The sequence below is a fragment of the Hippopotamus amphibius genome, chromosome 2 (genome assembly GCF_030028045.1).
Source record: "Hippopotamus amphibius kiboko isolate mHipAmp2 chromosome 2, mHipAmp2.hap2, whole genome shotgun sequence".
NCBI lineage: Eukaryota > Metazoa > Chordata > Mammalia > Artiodactyla > Hippopotamidae > Hippopotamus > Hippopotamus amphibius.
This window is the reverse complement of record NC_080187.1, coordinates 144362218-144381250: the sequence shown is the minus strand read 5'-3', so window position 1 is coordinate 144381250 and position 19033 is coordinate 144362218. Positions and strand designations below refer to the sequence as shown.

Sequence of the window (19033 nt, the reverse complement as noted above, 5' to 3'; positions counted from 1 at the left end):
TGTACTACCCAAAGCAATTTACAGATTCAATGCAATCCCGATCAAATTACCAATGGCATTTTTCACAGAACTAGAGCAAGAAATCTTATGATTTGTATGGAAATGCAAAAGACCCTGAATAGCCAAAGCAATCTTGAGAAGGAAAGATGGAATTGGTGGAATTAGGCTTCCTGACTTCAAACTATACTACAAGGCCACAGTGATCAAGACAGTATGGTATTGGCACACACACACACAAAAAAAGGAAGATTAATGGAGCAGAATAGAGAACTCAGAGGTAAACCCAAGCACATATGGGCACCTTATCTTTGACAAAGGAGGCAAGAACATACAATGGAAAAAAGACAGCCTCTTCAATAAGTGGTGCTGGGAAGATTGGACACCTACATGTAAAAGAATGAAATTAGAACACTTCCTAACACCATACACAAAAATAAACTCAAAATGGATTAAAGACCTAAATGGAAGGCCAGACACTATAAAACTCCTAGAGGAAAACATAAGCAGAACACTCTATGACATCCATCAAAGCAAGATCCTTTTTGACCCACCTCCTAGAATAATGGAAATAAAATCAAGAATAAACAAATGGGACCTAATGAAACTTAAAAGCTTTTGCACAGCGAAAAGAAACCATAAACAAGACAAGAAGGCAACCCTCAGAACAGGAGAAAATACTTGCCAACGAAGCAATGGACAAAGGATTAATTTCCAAAATATACAGTCAGCCCATGCAGTTTAATACGAAAAAAGCAAACAACCCAATCCACAAATGGGCAGAAGACCTAAATAGACATTTCTCCAAAGAAGACATGCAGATGGCCCACAAACACATGAAAAGATGTTCAACATCACTAATCATTAGAGAAACGCAAATCAAAGCCACAATGAAGTATCACCTCACATTGGTCAGAATGGCCATCATCAAAAAATCTAGGAACAATAAATGTTGGAGAGGGTGTGGGGAAAAGGGAACTCTCCTGAACTGTTGGTGGGAATGTAAGTTGATACAGCCACTACGGAAAACAGTTTGGAGGTTCTTTAAAAAACTAAAAAATAGAACTACCATATGATCCAGTAATCCCACTACTGGGCATATATCCAGAGAAAACCATAATCCAAAAAGAAACATGTACCCTAATGTTCATTGCAGCACTATTTACAATAGTCAGGACATGGAAGCAACCTAAATGCCCACCAACAAATGAATGGATAAAGAAGATGTGTCATAAATATACAATGGAATATTACTCAGCCATTAAAAGGAATGAAATGGAGCTATATGTAATGAGGTGGATAGACCTAGAGTCTGTCATACAGAGTGAAGTCAGCCAGAAAGAGGAAAACAAATATTGTATGCTAACTCATATATACGGAATCTAAAAAAAAAAAAAAAATGGTACTGATGAACTCAGTGACAGGACAAGAATAAGGATGCAGATGGACTGGAGGACACGGGGTTGGGGAGGTGGGGGGCGAAGGGGAAGCTGGGACGAAGTGAGAGAGTAGCATAGACATATATATATACTACCAACTGTAAAATAGATAGCTAGTGGGAAGTTGCTGTATAACGAAGGGAGATCAATTCGATGATGGGTGATGCCTTGGAGGCCCAGGACAGGGAGGGTGGGGGGAAGTCGCGGGAGGGAGGGGATATGGGGATATGTGTATAAATACAGCTGATTCACTTTGGTGTACCTCATAAGCTGGTACAAGAGTGTAAAGCAATTATATTCCAATAAAGAGCTTAAAAAAATTCTAAGAAAAGTTGGGAGGGGCAGACACCCTCAGAATGATACACAGGGTCCTGTCCAAACTCAGGGTTCACTAATTCCGAGTCAAAAGTAGTGTCGAGCAGATGATGTTCTTCGTGGGCTTGTAAAGAGGCCAGGACTAACTCACATTCAACTGCAGGCGCGCGCTTGAATGCAAGTGAGGGGTTGGCAGAGGTGAGATCAGTGCCGTGGGAAGAATCAGTGGAAAGGGAGTAAGTATGGCTCATTGATCAACTCAGACCTTGTGTGGGTTGCCTACTGGGACATGCATTGTCTGGGGCAGAGCTACCTACAGGCTGAATTACAATTTACAAAGCACCTGTGTCCATGCAGGGTTTTTTCCTATGCAGTTTTTAAAATAAACTTTACAATTTCAGAATAGCTTTAGATTTACAGAAAGGCTGCATAAATAATAGAGTTCCCATATATCCCACAGATTCCTCACCCAGTTTCCTCATCCAGTTACTATGGTATATTGTCACAACTAATGCACAGATATTAATGTGTTTTTAACTACACTCCATACTATATTTGGATTTCATTAGTTTTTCCCTAATGTCATTTTTCCATTCCAGGATCCCATCCAAGACACCTGTATTCATTTCTTAGGGCTTCTGGAACAAATTACCACAAATCTGGTGGCTGAAAGCAACGGAAATGTATTCTCTCTGGGGTTCTGGAGGCTAGAAGTCCTATGTGTGCAGGGCACACTCCCTCTGAAGGCTCTAAGGGAGAATTCTTCCTTCCTCTTCTAGCTTCTGGTGGCCCCAGATGCTCCTAGGCTTGTCACCAGGGGTGTGTTATATCTTGGAGTGGATAATACTGATCTCTGTCTCCATCTTTGTATGGACTTCGTGTATCTCTGTGCCTGTGTGCCTCAAATTTCCCTCTCCTTTCTCTTATAAAGACAGTCATTTAATTTAGGGCTCACACTAAATCCAGGATAATCTCATCTTCAGATCCTTAACCTAATTACATCTGTAAAATCCGATTTCCAACTAAGGTCACATTCACAGGTGCTGGGGGCTGGCACTTGGACATGGCTTTTGAGGGGGACAAAATTCAACCCACTGCAGTGCACATTTAGTCATCATGTCTCCTTAGGCTTCTTGGGGTGGTGACAGTTTCCCAGACCTTCCTTGCTTCTAATGACCCTGCCAGGTTTGAGGATTACTGAGGATCAGTATTTTGTAGACTGTGTCTCAATTTGAGTTTGTCTGATGTTTTTCTCACGGTTAGACTGGGGTTTTGGGCTTCGGGGAGGAGGACCACAGAGGTGAAGTGCCCTTCTCAACACAACATCTCAAGGGTATGTGTTATCAGCTGGACTTACCACTGATGAGGTTAACCGTGACCACCTGGCTAAGGAAGTGTTTACCAGGCTTCCCTACGGCAAAGTTCCTTTCTTATTCCCTCATTTCCATACTGTACTCTTTGGAAGCCAGTCACTAAGCATAGCCCACACTTAAGAGGTGGGGAGTTATGTTTCACTCCTTGAGTTGGGAGCATTTGCATACATTATTTGGAATTCTTCTATTGTCCTTGCAATTTTGCATGCATTCTCTCACAGGGAAGGCAGGTTTCATGGATTCCAACCAGAGTTCCATGGCCTTTTTCCAGTTCCCCTTAGAGAATCTGAAATGCAGGACAAATCATCTGAGGAGACACTTCTCTGAAGAGTTTTCATTAACAGAAAACACTATAGGACAGAGCTAGCCACAGCATGGACGGGTGTGGTCCACATCTGCTTCTAGGTCTATAATAATGTAAATATTGATATCGAAAGTGACATTCAGAAAATGCATAGGAATTTAACAGAGTAATCTTATGTTTGTTGAGTCTAACAATAAAGAGGCTCCCATGATGGGTGAGATTAGTGCCTTCATAAAAAGAAACACTGGAGAGCTGCTGTCTCTCTTTCCCATTTGAGGACACAGCAAGAGGGTGGCTGTCTGTAAGCCACGAAGAGAGACCTCACCAGAAACCAGAAACCATGCTGGCACCCTAATCTTCCAGCCTCCCAAACTGTGGCAAAACAAATTTCTGCTGTTTAAGCTGCCCAGTCTGTGGTACTTTGTTATGGCAGCCCAAGCCAAGTAACATCGTAGGTACTCAATATATATCCCTTGATTGAATAACAAACAATACGTAAACCCAGAGCGGACAAACCACTTACACAGGATTCATTCCTTGCAAGGATCCTTTTCTGCTTCCCCTTTGATTTCTAGAGTGTTTCACAAAAACCTTAGACCTTGCCAAGCCAGTGACACAAATTCAATGGCAGTTTGGGTCTTTAGGGTCTGTTTCTTAGCACAGGAGTGGCAAATAGCTTTCTCCTGAAAAGGCACCTAGAATCACTTGGAGGTGGGCTCATCCAGCACTGAGCTGCTATGGATTCTGAAGCCCCTTCTGGATTCAGTGCAAGGAGTGCTGTGATTGATCAGCAATGCCTGTCATGACTGTGGGTGGGGTGAGTGGAAGCACCTGTGCCAATCCTGACTCAGAAGCTGCTGCTTAGGATGCAGTTAAGCACAGGCATCTGGTACCAGCATCAGTGCCTTCTCTAAGCAGTATATTTTTGCAGTCCTACCCTCAAGGGGCTCCCAGCTTCTTACGGGTGCAAGAAGAGGAAGAAAGAGCGTGGTGGGCAAAGGAGAGGATGAGAATCTGCTGCTCAGATGACCAAGGAGACCTTAATTCTGTGCCTGTCCCTTGGATCAGAGCAGCTCTTGAGCTGAAAGCAATGTGCACATGCATAGCATGGCATGCATGCTGGCGCCTCTGAGAGAAGTTGCAGTTAAGTTCCATAAACACTTATTTAACACTTTTTATGGACCCAGAATTATGCTGAGTACCATGACAGGGAACAGAAGCACTCTGAGTCCTGTCTCCAAGGGGCTTACAGTCTTCCAGGGAATGAGACTGGCCAGGTGATGCGTGTGCAGGTGGTCCAGGGAAGGAGGGCAGGGTGAGCCCTTAGGTGGCTCCATGACCTAACAGACAGGCAGTGAGGGGGCCGGCACCCGATATTAGGAGACAGCCCTGTCGTCCACAGAAGGGTGTCCTGTGACAGCTCAGGGGGATTTGGGGCAGGGAAAGGAGCTGAATGGGGGGCTGCAGGGAGCATGGCAAGAGCCTAGCCATGGGGTACGGGAGTCAGGCCAAGACTCTGCTGTGCAAAGCTTAGGGCAAGGACTCGGGCCCTAAGGAAGGGACCAGGGCCAGCCTGCGGGGGTCACAAGGAGCAAGACCAGTGCCAGCAGAGCCCAAATCCGTGACAGAACAGGGCACCTGCTGACCAGGCTCTGTATTCCCTCTGCCTCAGGCCCCAGCTGGGAAGGCTGATCCAACAGAGATGGGCAAGGGAATCGGGGCTCCGTGGCCACTGGGACAGGAGCACTGCAGGTCACTGCGGCCAAAGCTGCTGGGGAAATGAGGATAGGAGGTGGGAGGAGCATAGGGCAGGACGTGCAGGGTGACAGGAACTCCAGAAACAAAGGCTCACGCGTGGGGAAAACACATCAGATGCCTGACCTACTGGAGCAGAGGGACTGGGCTGGGGAGAAAAGGCAAGCAAGGGTGCAAGGGCAAGTCACACAACTGAGCTCCTTGAAAGCTAGCAGCCTACAAGGGAGATTAAATACCACAGCTTGTGGAACTGGATGGCTGGGGTTCAAGTCCTGCCTCCTCCTCTTCCCGGCTGTGCCACTTTAGGCAAGTTACTTAACCTCTCTGGGACACCGATTGCTCAATTAAGGATAATAATAGTACCTGCCTCACAGGGTTGTTTTAAGGATTGGGTTACAAAGTATGAAGCACTGAGAACAGTACACTGATACACAGTGCTATGTAAACATTTTGCAAGTGTTACAGTTACATAAAGTAGTCTGAACCTTAACCAATATTTCCCAAATTGTTTTCCACGGAATCTTCAACTAAGAGATGCTTCCATCAAAAAGATTCTTATGGCCAAATCTGGAAAATGTCTCCTATCACACCCACATCAAGCTCTGATGAGTCCACAGTAAAACAAACAAAACAAACAAAAACCCCTAACTTTATTTAACTTAGTGTTTCCCAAACCCAGCGGATCATGGAAACTTCTGCATACCTTGTGAGACAGTGTTCCACAGAACACCAATTTGGGACGTGCCACGGGGGAAGGCAGTGGGGGAGTCTTTGAAAGTGGAGGCAGGGGTCTCCAGGAGAAGCTGTGTGGTGCGGGTTAAACCCCAGCGAGATTCCAGCGCCCAGAGAGGAGGGAAAGAGGCAGCTGAAATGCCAGGGCTGAGGGCGCCGGAGCAGAAGGGAAGGACAAATGGGGGAGACACAGGGGGGAGGGGGACTAGAGAAGAGCAGGGCGCTGTTTGGATGTACAGAGGAGAGAGGAGGCAGAGGTGACCCTGTGAGTTCACATTTGGGGAGGTAGGAAGTGGGAAAGCAGAAAGGGGGTGAGGCGTGGAGGCATCCCTCTTTTACTTATCCACTCAATCTGCCCACTCACCCCATCACCCTTCCCAATTTGTGGCTGCGGTGGGTCTAAGCCCTGTGGCTGCCCCAAGGCAGGGTGGTGCCTGGAGAGAGAAAGATAGAGACAGCTGCTTCCTCGGGAAGAATAGCCTCCAGAAGGCACAAAGGTGTTCTGTCCCGGCTACGCACACATCGTATGATTATAAAATCGACAGCAGTTGTCCAGGGCCTCTAGGCTGAATTCCGGGCTGGTGCTGAAAAGAAGCAAAGGCTGCCGTTTGAGCTCCAGGCCTTGCTCTGCTGGCCACTAAAGGCTGCGCAACTTTGGGGAAGTTGCTCCACATCTCTCGCCCAAACTTTCTAAGTTTGGTCCTCAAGCCTCACTTCCTCCTCCCTTGGCCACATAAGCCATAGCTATAGCATTTCTACCCCTTGCCCTGGTACCAAAGGCCTCCCCCGGGCAGTCCGGCCTTGTGCGCCCCATCACTATCAGTGCCTCCCGACCCCATGGCCCAGGCCCTCACCTCTGGAAGACCTGGCGGCAGCACTGGTACACCTCAAAGCTGCTGCTGCTGAGGGTCGTGTTCAGGAGGGACATGCAGTTGACCTCAGCCCCTCTGGGCATGTAGAGAATCCCTGTGCAGGGAAAGCAGCTGGTGGGCAGGGCCCAGCCCCCCACTACCCCCAACCCTGCCCAAGGACTTCCAGAGAGGCCAGAGCCCCAGTGCCTGGCCCTGGACCAGGGCCAGCTGGAGAATCAGGGCTCTGAGTCCTGAGCCCACCAAGCCTGCCCTCACCTGCCACGCAGGCATTCACCAGAGACACACAGGCTCCCGTGATGAGCGCCCGGAGCACGATCTGGGAGAAGTGGCTCTTCCGCTGGGGGGCCATGGAGGCTGCAAGAGGACAGGAGTGCTCAGGGCCAGGACTCTGCACGCCTCTCTGCCTACAGTCTGTGCCTCTGCCTGCATCTGCTGACAGCCGTTTCTCTTCTGCGTGGCCAGAGGGACAGACGTTGTCCTCCTGATGCTTATTGAGTTTGGGAGTCCTCCTTGGCCTGACGCAGGCCCCTAGGTAGCACTCCACACCTCCCCACACGCCATCAGTGGCAGATGTAGAAAAAGACCGTGAGTTTGGAGTCAGGCAGACCTGGGACTAAACACAGGTTCAGCCACTTATTAGCTGAGCGACTTGGGCCATCATTTCACTTTTGCAAGACTCAGTTTCCTTCTCAGTGAAACGGGATGGTTACACCACCAGGCAGGGAACTGCAAGGGGTGGAAATGTTTTTTGTAAAGAGCTGAGAGCTGTGCAGAGCCTTCCTTCCTAGGCCCCACCTGGCCTGCCTGTCCACTGTGGATGAGCTTCAGGGGGCAGGTCATTGCCACACCTCCCGACCCTCCTCAGAGCCCTGGGCCAGGCTTGGCCTACAAGGCTGAGGTGCTAACCCCCTGGGCCACCCTGGCAGCAGAGAAATCATGGAAATCCAGGGCTGGGAGGAAGCTCCACAACCATCTCCTTCAGGCTCTGCCTCAGACTAATGGGAGGACTGAGGCCTACAGATCCCCAGGACACGTCTCAGAGGCAGGACTGGAGACCAACCCCCACTCCCCAGGATGGGGGCCCCCACAGGACTCACTCAGGCCTCCCAGCATGATCCCAATGGAGCTGAAGTTGGCAAATCCGCAGAGGGCAAACGTCGTGAGGGTTTCTGCTCTGACCTGAGGAGACAGAAGAGGAATGGGGAGGGGCTTCCTCAGATGGGACGGGGGCACGCTCGAACCACCCCACACCCTAGCCTTTAAATCTCACCCACTGCCCATGTGCCTTTGACCTCTGAAGGGCTTGGTGCTGCCCTTTCCACACCCACCTCTAAGTCGACTCAAGCTGCACCACCTCACAAACAGAGCCCCCTTCCCATCTGCCCTTGAATCTCCTTCATTACCAGCCTTTCTGGGTCTGAGCCAGGCTGGCCCAGTCCTCTCACGTTGGCCCTACCAAGCTCTGTACCCAGGGGGCAGGGGGTGAACGGCCTTTCCCGATGTGCTGCAGTCCTGCACTTCTGTTCACTGTAAGTGTGCTCAGGCTGAGCCCCTCTGAGGTGCTGTCGTTGTGCCCAGAGGGTAGGACGGTGGCCCAGTGAACACAGGGCAGGATTCGCAGCCCAATGAGCTTGGGTTCCAGGCTTGTCACGGCCTATTTGAGCAGGTCGATAGCCTCCTGAGTTTTGGCTTCTCCATCAGGAACGAGGGAATAATAGTAGCTGTCTGTCATAAAGATCATCTGATGTACTGGAAAGACTGTCGTAAAGATCATCTAATGTACAGGAAGTATCAGGCACAGAGTAGGTATTTAAGTAAGGTAATTCTCCTTCCATTTTGCTCTGAACAACTGTGTAATTTCTTAGACGTGTTAAGAGCCAAAATGGAACAATTTGGAAAAAAAAATTTGACTTAGACCCATACCTCGCACCATATAAAAAACTCATTCTAGATCATTGAGGCAGACAAATATTAATATTGGAAACATCAAATAATATAAAATATAGAATAGTAGTTATTGTTACAAAATAGTATTATTACTCTCATTTTGGAGAGGAGCAAACAGGCTCACATAAGTGACTGAAGTTCACACAACAAAAAGGCAGCTGTGTCATATTTTAAACTCAGTTTTGTCTGACTCCAAAGTGCATGACTTAACTACCTCACCATATTGTTTCAGGAATTTAACCTTTACCAGGCTTTTGGAATGGAGATAACTTTCTAAATTTAGAAATAATAGAAGAAATGCAAAGATTTGGTGTAAATTTGTGTTTTAAAAAAATTCCTGAATACAGAATGAAGGGGAGAAAAAAAGACTAGGAAAAATATGTGTAGAAAATGTAACAGAAAGGGTTAATATCTTTATAACATACAAAGTTTATACAAATTGATGAAAAATATTAAGGTACCTGCATTCTGCTTACTTACTTACAATCACCCTCCAGACAGCAGCCCACGTAATTTTAAAATGTCAAAAGTCAAATCTGGGACTTCCCTGGTGGTGCAGCGGTTAAGAATCCGCCTGCCAATGCAGGGGACACAGTTTCGATCCCTTGGCCGGGAAAATCCCACATGCCTCGGAGCAACTAAACCCATGTGCCACAACTACTGAGCCTGCACTCTAGAGCACTCGAGCCACAACTACTGAGCCCACGCACACTACTGAGCCCATGTGCTACAACTACTGAAGCCTGCGCACCTAGAGCCTGTGCTCTGCAACAAGAGAAGCCACTGCACTGAGAAGCCCGCATACCCCAATGAAGAGTAGCCCCCAGTCACCACAACTAGAGAAAGCCCGTGCACAGCAACGAACATCAAACACAGCCGAAAAATAATAATAACGATAAGTCAAATCTTCAGTAACTTCCTGCCACTCCTTGGCCTGTGCCACTCTCTTTTACAATTGCCACCTATTCTAACCTCACTTTTCTCAGTTCTCCAAACAAGTGCTTTTCAACCTCAGGGCCTTTGCATGTTCCTCTTTCCTTGCCTGGAATGCTCTTCCCAACCTCTCCTGGCCCCTTCTCCTCCCTCCAAGTCTTGGCTTCATAACCACACCTCAGGGAGGCCTTTTCTGACCAGCCCAGTCAAGGGAGACCCCATCCCTGTTTCCTCTTGTTGTCTCCATCATAGAACTTACCACAAATTGTAGTTTTAAAATTTTTTATTCCTTTGCTTTCTTGTGTTTTGCTCCTATCTTTCACTAGATGCAAGTTCCATGTCACCAGGGACCATGTCTGTCTAATCCCCCTTTTTATCCCTGATACCTTTTATCCCTGGTAGCAGCAGAGGCCCTGGCACCTTAGGGGTTTCAACAAATACTTGCTGAAGGAATGAAGTTCATTTAAAAAGATCCTGGGGCTTCCTAGGTGGTGCAGTGGTTGGGAATCCGCCTGCCAATGCAGGGGACATGGGTTCGAGCCCTGCTTCAGGAAGATCCCACATGCTGCGGAGCAGCTAAGTCCGTGCGCCACAACTACTGAGCCTGCACTTTAAAGCCCTTGAGCCACAACTATTGAGCCTGTGTGCTGCAACTACTGAAGCCCATGCACCTAGAGCCTGTGCTCTCTGCAACAAGAGAAGCCACGGCAATGAGGAGCCCATGCACCACAATGAAGAGTAGCCCCCACTCGCCACAACTAGAGAAAGCCTGTGTGCAGCAACGAAGACCCAACACAGACAATAAAAATAATTAATTAAAAAAAAAAAAAAAAAAGATCCTGGAGGCACATACCACCCACTACCTCTAGAGAGGGGAGTGACATTGGAGCTGAAAATGAGGAGTGAGGGGAAATCTGAACTTTTTATTCCATACAAACCTTTTTTTTTTTAAACTAATGAGTGGATCCCTTTACAATAAAAAAACACTAATTTAAAAGGCAAGAAAAAATATTTTATGTTAAAAGTTCCTAGTAACCCAGGAAACACAAATTAAAACAATGAGCTATTATTTGCCCATTAAAGTAGAAAACATTTTTTTTTAAACAGCCCTGTTCAGTGTACGGTGAAATCAATGCTCACAGGCACAGCTGGGGCAGTTTCAGCTGCTACAACCCTTTGGGAAAGTTACTGGCAACCACGTGGGGATTCATGTCATGTGATTCAGTCATCCCATATCTGGGGAAGCTCCCGAGGAAACGATCAGAGAGGAGGGGAAAGTTCTACACAAAAAGCTATTCATTTCAGCATTGTGTACAATGGCCAAAAAATGGCATTATATATTATATTATTATATTTATATTTTTATAATATAATTAATTATAATTATATATTACAATAGCTATAATTTTGGGATAATGAGATGATGGGTAATTTTTTCATTCTCAATCACGTTACATACAGCTGTTATTCTTTTTTTTGGCTGTGCTGCGTGGCATGTGGGATCTTAGTTCTCCAGTCAGGTATCAAACCCACGCCCCCTGCATTGGAAGCACAGAGTCTTAACCACTGGACCACCAGGGAAGTCCTGATATAGCTGTTATTCTTTTAGAGAGTTTCATTTTATAAAGCTTTTATAGTTTTGTTTTGTTTTTTAATAAATCTTGGAACAAACCAACCCCTGAACTGAATCCAATATATTGAAGATGAATGTGATGGTGAGGTTTTACCCTCTTAGCTGATGGGATGCTCACATCCATCCCTTTGGGGTAGATGTGGCAGGTACTACACTGGTTTTCCAACAGAAGAGGCAAGCTGCAGCAGCTGCCCCAAGGCCACACAGAATGGAGGCCTGTCTATAACTGGAGCTCAGATACCTCCAACAGAGCCATTTCTCAACCTCTGCCTCCTAACAGAAAGATGGCAGCAAAACCTGAAGCCATCTTATTGCCCAGGGCAATGGGATGTGGGAGGTTGAGCACCACCTCAGTGTGTCTCAGCCAGGCCCACAGGGGAGCAGCTGCATCACGCCCTGCCCCAGGGAGGGGATGGGGACACTCACGGAGATCCATTGCTTCCTGGAGCCGACCCACTCCTCGGCGCCTGCGAGGCGGCGTTGCTTGTACTTAGAGAGCTCCTGGTAGGCCACAAACTCGTTCAGAAACAGCTTCATCCCCAGCAGCTCAGCCACCACCGAGCAGTCCTCCCAGGCCACACCCATCAAGAAGGCCACTGGCCGCAGGATGTAGGAGCAGATGAGCTGAAGCACAAGGCAAGAGGAGCTGCTGGGACTGGGGCTGGCCTGGGCTCTGTGGGTGTCCACGCACTGTTGCCCACCAACCAGGACCCCCTCCTCCACAGACTGCGTGGGCGGCCAGAATTGTACCTGGAAGCTGAGCCCCTGGACATTCACCATGTTTCCCAGCCAGGAGAGGGCAGCATTGATGAAGGCCAGCACAGCCAGGAAGGCAATCAGGTTGGCGGCGATGTTGGTCACGACCTTCACGGACACAGCGGCCCCACTGCTAGCTGCTTCTAAGAGGTTTTGAGCTTCTCTGTTGATGGGAAAAAGAGCCATCCTTATTGGCCTATCTCCACAAGCCCCAGGGCTCCCCACCCAACAGGCTCAAAGAGGAACTTTGGACAGAGCATTTCAGAGCCAGTGGTCCTTGTTTTCCCCCTAAGACCAGAGAGAGAAAGAGCCTAGTCCAAGCATTAGGATAAGACCCAGATTCCTAGCACTGTCCTAGACAGGAACCACTAGCCACGTGTGACTTTTAAGCACTTGAAAGGAGGCTGATCTGAATTGAGATGTGTTGCAAATATACATACCAGATTTCAGAGATTTAGTACAAAAAAAATCTTATTAATAACTTTTACATTGATTACATGTTAAAATGACAATATTTTGCATATATTGAGTTAAATAAAACATTTTATTAAAATCACCTGTTTCTTTTTACTTTTCAAAAGATGATTACTGGAGGGCTTCCTAGGTGGCGCAGTGGTTGAGAATCTGCCTGCCACGCAGGGGACACGGGTTAGATCCCTGCTCCAGGAAGATCCCACATGCCGCAGAGCAACTAAGCCTGTGTGCCACAACTACTGAGCCTGCACTGTAGAGCCCGTGAGCCACAACTATTGAGCCCATGTACTGCAACTACTGAAGCCCACGTGCCTAGAGCCCGTGCTCCACAACAAGAGAAGCCACGGCAATGAGGAGCCCGCACACCACAACGAAGAGTAGCCCCCATTCACCACAACTAAAAAAAAAAAAAAAAAAAAAAGAAAGCCCGCGCACAGCAAAAAAGACCCAACACAGCCAATAAAATTAATTAATTAATTAAAAAAAAAGATGATTACTAGAAAATTTTAGTTATAGCTGTGACACATTATATTGATATTTCTCTAGGGCAGTGCTGCTCTAGACTTTCAGGAAGTTGTGAGGTTGGGACTGTCCATTGTATCCACAAGCACGTTTGTCAAAAATGGTGTCTTTCAACATTTTTTAAGGATTAAATGTTACACAAATGTTGCTAAGACTATGAGGAAGAGAGGTTAGCAGCCAGTGAAATCAAGGACAGTGCTCAATATGTCAATGTCAATGTCAATATGATTGACACCGGGGGTCAAGGCCCAAGGCATGTAGAGAAAGTGGTGTGGAGCCTTCTCACAACCCTCCTCAACAGACACACACACACACACACACCCCCACGCACGCACGCAACACACACCAGGCACATCCCCAAGAACCAAGCCACTCACCCATGCCTTCACTAGTCCATGTGTTCTGCTCATCAGAGACTGGAAAATAAGATGCCAGAACTGCGTCTGCATCTTCGCAAGTGAAGCCACAACCAGGGCAGTGAGAGAGGGGAGGTGGGCTGGGCTTGGTGGAAGACAGCCATGGGCAGAGAAAACGGGACCCGCTCCTGCCCCCACCTCTGCTCCTATCCCCGCCCCCCTCCCCTTTCTGCGGGCCCTCCCCCTGGGCTCACCCGCATGTCAGTTTCACTCCTTCCTCACTCCGGAACTTGGATTCCTCCACCTCCGGGTAGACCAGCTTGGAGAGGGCTAAGGCACAAGGGGCAGCCATCACGGAGGCAGCAATTAAGGAGGCCGCGTCGATCTGCAAGAGTGAGAACGAGGGTCGTAGAGAGACGCCAGGAAGCGCGGAGGCCATGACGTGTGGCCCAGGGCAGCAGCGAGATGTGATACTCTACCCCACTGGCATGTCACCACCGTTGGCACTGCCGTTGTTGTTACTGATAATAATAACGCATTTTATGTGTAGAGGGTCACAGGCTGTATGCACAGAACCTTATATTTCCTCCCAGGACTTCTGGAAGTTAGTCAGGGCAAGTATTGTTATTCCACTTAATAGACAAGGAAACGAAAGCCCCAAAGGGTAAAATATGACTTGCCCAAAATAAAGGAAGAAAAGGAATTAGACCCATCGTGTCTTTTGGCTCCAAGTTCAAGGTTCTTTATTCCCTTCTAGGCTGTGTCTCTTTGACCACTGATCTGAGGGCTGCTTCATCACTGGCTGAGGGGTTTGTGACGATTTCAGACGAAGCTCACAGAACCTGAGAGTTGAGATGGATCCAAGATGTGACCTAATTTGACCTCGTAGTAAAGTAATATCTTCACTCTATAGGATCCCTCCTGTCACTTAGTGTGACAGGGAACTCACCACTTCAAGGCAGCCCATCATCTCTACTCCTATGGTCAGAGAGCTGCTTCTAAGGAAATCTGCCACCTACAACAACCACCCTTTGGCCCTGTGTCTGTCTCCTGGAGCCACACTATAGAAGCCCTTTGCAGCAAGATGATGGAGCAACCAGAGCCCCTGGGATTCTCCCTTCCTGAATTTGTATCCTCACTGTGGTCCTAAACCCTTTGCTTCCCTGTTCTCTTCACAGAGATGGGACACTTTTTCACCACTGTGTTATTTACCAAATGGGAAAATTAGAACCAACCCAAACATCTAACAATGGAGGGCTGGCTAACCATTGTCAAGCTGCCATCAAAAACGATGGTTACCAAGGCTTCACAACAACATTGAGAAATGCCCACAAACTTGCATATAGAGCATAACCACAATGACGGGGGAAAAAACAAACTCCACAACTATGCATAAAAAGATCAGAAAGAAATACACCAAAATGTCAACCAATTGTCTGTCCCTGGCTAGTGGGGCCAGAGTGATTTTCTTTCCTTTCAGCTTTTTTGTATATTTCTAAGTGTCCACCATGATATATACTGCTTTTATAAACAGAAAAGTAAAATAGCCTTCTTCCCATTAAAGTTTGTAATAAATCAACTTCAGTTCTTAAATTTCAAATAAAAAGGAACAAAAGGAGGGGAGGTAAGTTTAAGCTACATGCTCAGGCTAATAAAAGCAGAGGGCCAAAGAAGCCCATGGAAGTACCAGGAACTGCTGGTGGGGAATCAGGCCTGGGAGGCCCTCTGAGGCTCTGAAACCCCTGTAATATCCTCCTCCTCCTTCTTCTTTCTTTTTTTTAATAAATTTATTTATTTATTTATTTATTGGCCGTTTTGGGTCTTCATTGCTGCACATGGGCTTTCTCTAGTTGATGCGAGTGGGGGCTACTCTTCATTGTGGTGTGTGGGCTCCTCATTGTAGTGGCTTCTCTTGTCTTGGAGCACAGGCTCTAGGTGTGTGGGCTTCAATAGTTGCAGCACATGGGCTCAACAGTTGTGGCTCACGGGCTCTAGAGTACAGACTCAATAGATGTGGCGTGCGGGCTTAGTTGCTCTGCGGCATGTGGAATCTTCCCGGAGCAGGGCTCGAACCCGTGTCCCCTGCATTGGCAGGCAGATTCTTAACCCCTGCGCCATGTAGGAAGTCCATCATCCTCCTTCTTCTTTTAAAGCCCCTTTGTTTCCTTTCAGTGGTAAACAAAAACCCCTTAAGATGTGTACGAGCTCCCGCACCCACCTCCCATGCGCCCCCATCACAAGCACTGGGTGTGCAGGCCCTGCTCCTTGTGGGAATAGCCAGGCTCAGGCAGGTGTTCTCTCCAGACTTTCCAGGCTGAGCCGTGGGACTTCACTGGCCTCCTGCTTGGCTACCCAGCTCCAGCGGGCACAATGCCACATCTGGAGTCTTGGGATTTTCCCCTCCAACAGCCAGGACCTTCCCCCTTTCTCCATCTTGGAGCCTATATCTAGTTTCTCAACTCAAGTCTCAGCACACCCTGCAGTTGTCACATTCCTGGACACTGCCCTTTGAGTGGTCCAGTCGTGGCCACAGCCTCAAACGCCCCAGGCAGTCATTTCCTGCTCATCTTGGAATGGGCTGAGTACCGTACTGGCAGGGCTCCCTGGGGTATTGGGTCAGCCCACACATGGCCTCCCAGCCCACACATGGCCTCCCTGCTGCCAGCTACACCTCAAGGCCATGACATCCCCCAGCCCTGCCTCCAGACACCAGATCAAGAATGCTTTCTGTCCCAGCACATCAGGGCCTACTCCTGCCCAAGGCCCTCCTCCCTCTACCCAAATGTGTCCTATGTGTAGAAGGATAGAGGGTAGGAACCCTCCATTTGAATTTTCAAAAAGATCTTTACTGAGAAAGGAAATAAATTCAGATACTACAAAGCATAAAATGAGCCAGTTTCAGAAGGATGGACTTCTGGCCTTAATGTGTCAGAGAAAGAACGACCACTTCTTCCACACCATGCCAGGTGTTTTCTGTCTATTATTGCATTTAATTCTTAGACTGCTGTGAGGTGGGCAGTAATTCCACCCATTTAACAGATGTGGAAGCTAAGCATGTGGTTGGCTCTTACTTGGCCCTGCTTGGTACCTCCCAGATCCTGTCCCAGGGGCTCCCACTCTTGCACAATTGATAAAGGAACATCAGCGCCCACCCCCTCCCCAAACCCATCCTGTGTTCACAGCCTGAGGCACATATCTGGATCTCCTCTCACAGTGGTCTCGAACCAAAGGGGTGGGTAAAGAGACCAGTTTCTGGGGTTTTAGCAGAGAGAGCTCCCGCCTGCTTTAGAGCTTTGGGGAAATATCTTGAAAAGGTACATGTATGTGGAGGTCACAATGAAAGGATTCAGTCAAGTGACCCTTGGGATCTCAGGCCAAGGAGAAGGTCTAAACCAATGTCATCTGATACAACTATAGTAAGAACCACACCTGTGATTTACATTTTCTTGCAGCCAATTAAAAACATAAAAAAAAAAAAGATGTCAATAATGTATTTAATTTAACCCAATATATTTAACCTATCTTTCTACCCATGTAATCAATATAAAACTGATCAATAAAATATATTAATTGAATTTTTCCATATTAAGTCTCACAGCAGATCTCATTTCAGACCAGCCACAGTTCAAGGGCTCAACAGCCATGTGTGGCTAGTGGCTACTGTGTTGGACAGGGCAGGTCTAGAAATATCCAGATGTTAGCAATAGGAGGGGTGCAGGGAAGAGGGAGCTAGAAGTTGAGCAACAAAGAGAAAGGAGGAGAGTGAAACGTGAATTTCTCTGAAATTCGGAGGGGAAGGGCAGAGCCAAAGATACAGTGAGGAACTGCCTGGAGGAGGGAATAAAAGGAGAGGGGAGAGGGTGGGAAGGCAGGGCTGTGGGAGGAAGCTGCCGGGCTGCTGCAGTGGCGGCCAAGAGCCAGGCGGGGGCAGAAGAGAGCTTCTCTGTGACCAGGCTCGGGGCAGATCCGGAGGCAGGAGGGGAGGGAAGGAAGGTGGACCAGGCATCTTACACCAGGCCAGCTATGCTGGCAGCCTGAGCTTCCGTACCAGAGGCTGTGGATGGAGACCTGCAGCCACATGGCTGGGCCTGGCGGCCTCTGCACATTCTGTAGAGCTAAAGGGAAGTGGGTACCCAGGCCCCTTTGGTGGGGAGGCCTGCCTGCCTGGCTGGGCCGGTACTCTAGCCTGAGAAAGGGAAGGAAAGGAGGCTGAGTTGTAAGGCAATTGTGGAAAAGGGAGAGAGTTCTTTCAGTACTTTAGTCTTAAGTAATGGCAACAACGCTCATGCGGTAGAAGGAATACTATTCTTTTAACTGGCTGTGGGACCCAGGGCAACGTATCTTTAAAGGCTCTGAGCCCTTGGGACTTCCCTGGTGGCACAGTGGTTAAGAATCCGCCTGCCAATGCAGGGGACACAGGTTTGAGCCCTGGTCTGGGAAGATCCCACATGCTGCGGAACAACTAAGCCTGTGCACCACAAGTACTGAACCTATGCTCTAGAGCCTGCAAGCCACAACTACTGAGCCCACATGCTGCAACCACTGAAGCCTAGAGCCTGTGCTCTGCAACAAGAGAAGCCACCGCACTGAGAAGCCCACACATCACAATGAAGAGTAGCCCTCACTCGCCACAACTAGAAAGTCCATGCACAGCAACGAAGACCCAATGGCGTCAAAAATGAATGAATTAATGAATGAATGAATAAAGACTCTAAGTCCCAAAGATAGTAGGGTAACCCCTCCCTCAATACGCCACCATGGAAAGAGTTTCAGGAACAAAATTTCGAGTGTTCATTTTTGGAATATCAAATTCCTTCCAAAATCAATGGGTGGTGAGGTATGGGGGAGAGGGGTGGCATGGAGCAGCTCTAATGGGCCCTTCCTTGGCCCTGGTGAGACAAGGTGCAAACCAGATCATCTCTAAAATTCTAGATGGGAGGGTGCCAGGCCAAGAAGACAAAGCCCCAGAGTGCAGGGGCCTTGTTGAAAAGTCACAAGGCAGCAGCCACCCTGCCCAGACAGCTCTGTGGGTATGCTGAGCTGGGCCTCCCGGTGTGGCTCAGATATCCTGAGGGAAGGAGGGACCAAGGGGCAGGTGACCTCACCCCCTTGGCCATCCCCAAGGACAGAGATGAGAAAGACAGGTGGAACTTGGGACCAGAGAAGAGAACTGTGCAGGTCATTCTGTCATCCCCTGACCCACAGCATCAGGAGAGCCTGGGCGCTGGGAGAGGCAGGCTTCTCTTCTCCAGATCAGCACATGGAGGCCCACCTTCGCCTAGGGGCTGAGTGACTGTGCATTGCACGCATGAGCTTACCCAGCTCATTCCCTTCTCCATATTCATGTTTCTTGCGTTTTTTTGCTATTACAAGTAATGTTGGAATTTTGTATCTTTTGACCACTTGTGAAAATATTTCTATATTACCATATTCCTAACTAGGTCAAAAGGAGTATTTTTTAAAATTAATTTTTATTGGGGTATAGTTACTTTACAATGTTGTGTTAGTTTCTTGCTCTACAGCAAAGTGATGGGTCATACGTATACATGTATCCATTCTTGGAAAGGAGTATTTTTAACAGACTGATAGGTATTTTCCAAAAAGGTTAGAGCAAATAACACTCCC

The 19033-nt window shown here is 47.9% G+C and overlaps 1 protein-coding gene across 1 annotated transcript in view; it reads right to left on the bottom strand.

The window, feature by feature from the left end:
* Positions 1–5831: 5831 nt before the first annotated feature.
* SLC28A1 (solute carrier family 28 member 1) overlaps positions 5832–19033 on the bottom strand; it is a 51316-nt gene continuing 38114 nt past the window's right edge. The window contains exons 12-18 of the mRNA XM_057722273.1: positions 13663–13793; positions 12051–12219; positions 11727–11924; positions 7885–7966; positions 7043–7141; positions 6770–6881; positions 5832–6499 (exon numbers count right to left, since the gene is read on the bottom strand). Of these exons, the coding sequence (XP_057578256.1) occupies positions 6427–6499; positions 6770–6881; positions 7043–7141; positions 7885–7966; positions 11727–11924; positions 12051–12219; positions 13663–13793 (864 nt within the window). The 3' untranslated portion in view covers positions 5832–6426. The remainder of the gene's footprint in view (positions 6500–6769; positions 6882–7042; positions 7142–7884; positions 7967–11726; positions 11925–12050; positions 12220–13662; positions 13794–19033) is intronic.